Genomic DNA, 3,521 nt, shown 5'->3' with positions numbered 1-3,521 from the left:
ATAAGGAAGCTACATCACCAGCCTGTCCATCGTGCAACGAGGTTAACTTGGAGTCAGGAAAGATAATTGTGGTATGAAGAGTAGAATACTACTTGATCTTTACAGATGAAAGCAGATTTGGAGCAGTGAAGTTATGTGCAGGAAAGTTCACGTATACCAATGTGGGGTGGCATTTTTCTAGGAGGTAAAACCTAGCTCCACGTCTGCGATCGTAACATGACTGTAGAAATTTATGCTACCGACATAATCATGTTGAACATTATTGATGGAATTTGGAACTAAATTTTCAATTTTTAGACGACAAAGCTAGAAAGCACAGAAAATGTCCAAATTGAATATGCCTAAGATATGCTTGGAAGATCATTAATTACTCACCAGCCCCGTGCTCTTACTGCCAGAGAATTAACACAACTTCATTCAGAATTATGGGACGTTTTGGTTCAAAATCATCTGGATGAGCTGATAAGAAGTATGCCACGTAGGGTACAAGCTGTAATAAGAAGCAGAGGCGGAATTAAAAAATGGTGTATTTTTCATTTCATATGTGGGAACAAATTTATTTTGTAAAATACTATTACAGTTTTAATTTTTAATATTCAGTTTATTAATAAAGGGCGACATTTATAAACATCATATGGATAATCTTTAAAACTTGTAATAAAAAATCCCATATCTATACAATGTATATCCATCTCAATTTACTATCAAAGACGATCAATCTCTATAAATCCGTTCGTTGTGCGAACAACACCACGATCATCAGACAGAATATCCAGATAGAGGACGGCGACTGCTAATTGATTTCGGATTAGCGATGCTTATATTAATTAAATGTTCAATCAGTCGAAACGACCCCGGACGTTGAAATATATACGTGGAAATTAATTACACTAATTGCCAATAATTAGCCACCATCTAAGTTTTTAATTCGTTTTATTATAATCGTTGTGTTTTGCTGGAAAAAGAATCGTTACAATATGCCATTTAACTTGTTAATTAAGGTATTAGTTGTATGCGATGGGGGATCATTGTGTGCATCGCTGTAACATATAATTTGGTCGACCCGACCAGAGCCACGGTTAATTATTTCCTGTTCAGAAATTATTCAATTTATACACTACAAAACGCATCATAATGTAACGTTTTTAATAACACCGTGAATTCTAATTAAGGGAAATTAATTGATGAAGAAACAACTCCGAATGATGACACAAAGGAAACAAATAGGCGGTTCAAATTGGGGGTGCGTGTCGTTGTGGGGTGAGAGTACAAGAGGGTCGCAAATAATCTACACAGATTGACAATTAACACGCACACATGCCCGAGTTTCACCTTTTTTTGCGCGTACGAAAGAGGATTTTCCCGGTCACGATCCTGTTTTAGGCAAGGGACGAAAGAGCAACGGTGGATAATCGATAAATCCCTCTTCATGAAACTTCTAAATTGTCGTGTTGTTGGGACTTTTATTTCTCATTCCGTTTAATATGCGATTTTGATTAATGGCCATAATCCTCTTTGGACCACTTTTTATCTCTGCGACCTTTTGAAAACATCAACATTTAAATGTAATTTATCATTATGTTTAATGCATCCGAAAATATAAAGAAATTCAGGGGCAAATAAAAAACTTATTAAACTGATTCAGCTTTTTTATTCTCTTCGTCGTGAGTGTTTTTTCTTTCCTTTAAACGGATGTTCCTTCCTTTGAATTCTCCTGTACGTGTAATAACTTAGGATGAAGCTTATGAAGTACATAACCGAGGCTATGAAGCACGATAGCGCTGTCTGAAATAACAAATTTCAAGTGACTAGGTAAAATACTGGTATGCGATTAAACCTTTTTGTGGTAATCGTCCACGTGTTCGTAAAATTCCTTTTCCGTTTCGAACTCGAAATCATCCAGCAAATCTTTTATCAACGCTATCGAAGAGAAGCGGTACAACAAGCTCATAATCAGCTAGAAAACGGCCATCAGATCATTAACATGTGTGTTATCGTCGACACTTACCAACTGAATGAAGCCCCAAATGCTGAGTAAAGTGCAACAAATTGATACAAACTTAAGTCGCCCTCCCATTTAGCTGTTAACGGTTACCTAACTTTTCAGAAGTCTTCGAATCGATAAATAAGTGTGTGAGTTTTTACGTTTGACATTACGAAATTATGACAAGTCCATTGTTAATAATCCGGGACCTAAATGAAATGTAGTCGATTCTGGCAACATACACGTTCACCCCATCAACAAGCAATAGATATTATGGAAAGACCACCACGATTGCACCCTCGCTCTCCACAATTTCCGAATTTCAGCAATTTAAATATTCAATAAATCTTGAGGGACGCACGCCTCGTTCCCCGAATTCATTGTCGCCGAGAGAGAATAAATACCATCCGAGGAAAGTCTCTCTAATAACTGTCAGAGACAGGAACCCTCCGGGCTTTAGACATCGAACTTGGCTTTCGAGACCATTGCTGACCCCATATTGATTGGCCACGTGTCAACCCCGCTGAGTTTCTTTTATTTTACATTTTCCATTCAACTCCCAGATGTGGATGTTGTTTTACATGTTTCTTTTAAAATGCATAGAAACACTAAATAACTAATAATTTGTATTTTTCATTGTTATTTTGAGCTTGGGTTAAATATTTACAAGATAGATTGTTTTTTACACATTTACATTTTATTGAACAATTAGTAATGAAATTATTTACATTTTTCTGTTTCTACTACTAATTTTAAATTAATATACAAAATAATTTTAGTTGTTTATCCTTTTAATTTTAATTAGAAGAAAATATAAGGCTTACCAGAGGGTATAAATTTAAGCAATAAAAATACTTAATGTACAATAGTAGTTATTTATTTACTATGAATTGTTAATATAATATTAATTTGCTATTGTTCTTTTATACACCATAAAAAATGTTACACATATTTTTAATTTTGAAAGAGATTTTTAACAATTAAATCTGTGTTATTTAATTTAACATTAACATATTAATCGCTATCACAGTTTCTTTAAATTTTTTAATAAAATGAGAAGCCACTTACTTATTTAGCCATAAACTCCTAACCATCTCTTTTTAGCTCAGAATTATAATTTTTCTTACAGTTTCACTTGGATCAATGATTAGATAATTTACAGAAAAATAAAAAAAAAATTGCAAATAGTTCCAACAATAACAAAAAAAAAACAAACAAAGGTACTAACATCCAATTGAAGTAGTAAAGCTCATATTTTCAATAAGTTATAATAAGTTGCTATAATTAATAACCACTATTGTAAGTATAACATAAATTTAACAAAAATTTTGAGAACTTAAAATGAATGGAAATGAATAACTCGTGAAAAGTTAAATGTTAAACATGATATTTTTGTATGGCTCATAAAAATTATTTAGTGTATAAATTAATAAAGTTGATAGATTAAAATGTAACTTTTGTAATATGCAAAGCGAAACTAATCAAAATAAAAACTTGCAGATTAAATTTATAAAATTATGATAATTTTAATTTGAGG

The 3,521-nt window shown here is 32.7% G+C and overlaps 1 protein-coding gene across 1 annotated transcript; it reads right to left on the bottom strand.

The window, feature by feature from the left end:
• Positions 1 to 1,642: 1,642 nt before the first annotated feature.
• Positions 1,643 to 2,534, bottom strand: LOC109595580 (ribonuclease kappa-B-like). Its single transcript, XM_020010966.2, has 3 exons — positions 2,009 to 2,534; positions 1,838 to 1,957; positions 1,643 to 1,785 (listed from the first exon to the last, which is right to left on the bottom strand). The coding sequence occupies exons 1-3, from the start codon at positions 2,075 to 2,077 to the stop codon at positions 1,651 to 1,653; spliced, it is 324 nt and encodes a 107-aa protein (XP_019866525.1). The 5' UTR covers positions 2,078 to 2,534; the 3' UTR covers positions 1,643 to 1,650.
• Positions 2,535 to 3,521: the final 987 nt, after the last annotated feature.

This window comes from Aethina tumida, chromosome 1, assembly GCF_024364675.1.
Source record: "Aethina tumida isolate Nest 87 chromosome 1, icAetTumi1.1, whole genome shotgun sequence".
Lineage (NCBI taxonomy): Eukaryota > Metazoa > Arthropoda > Insecta > Coleoptera > Nitidulidae > Aethina > Aethina tumida.
The sequence above is the reverse complement of the archived record's forward strand: the minus strand, read 5'-3'. Positions and strand labels throughout refer to the sequence as shown.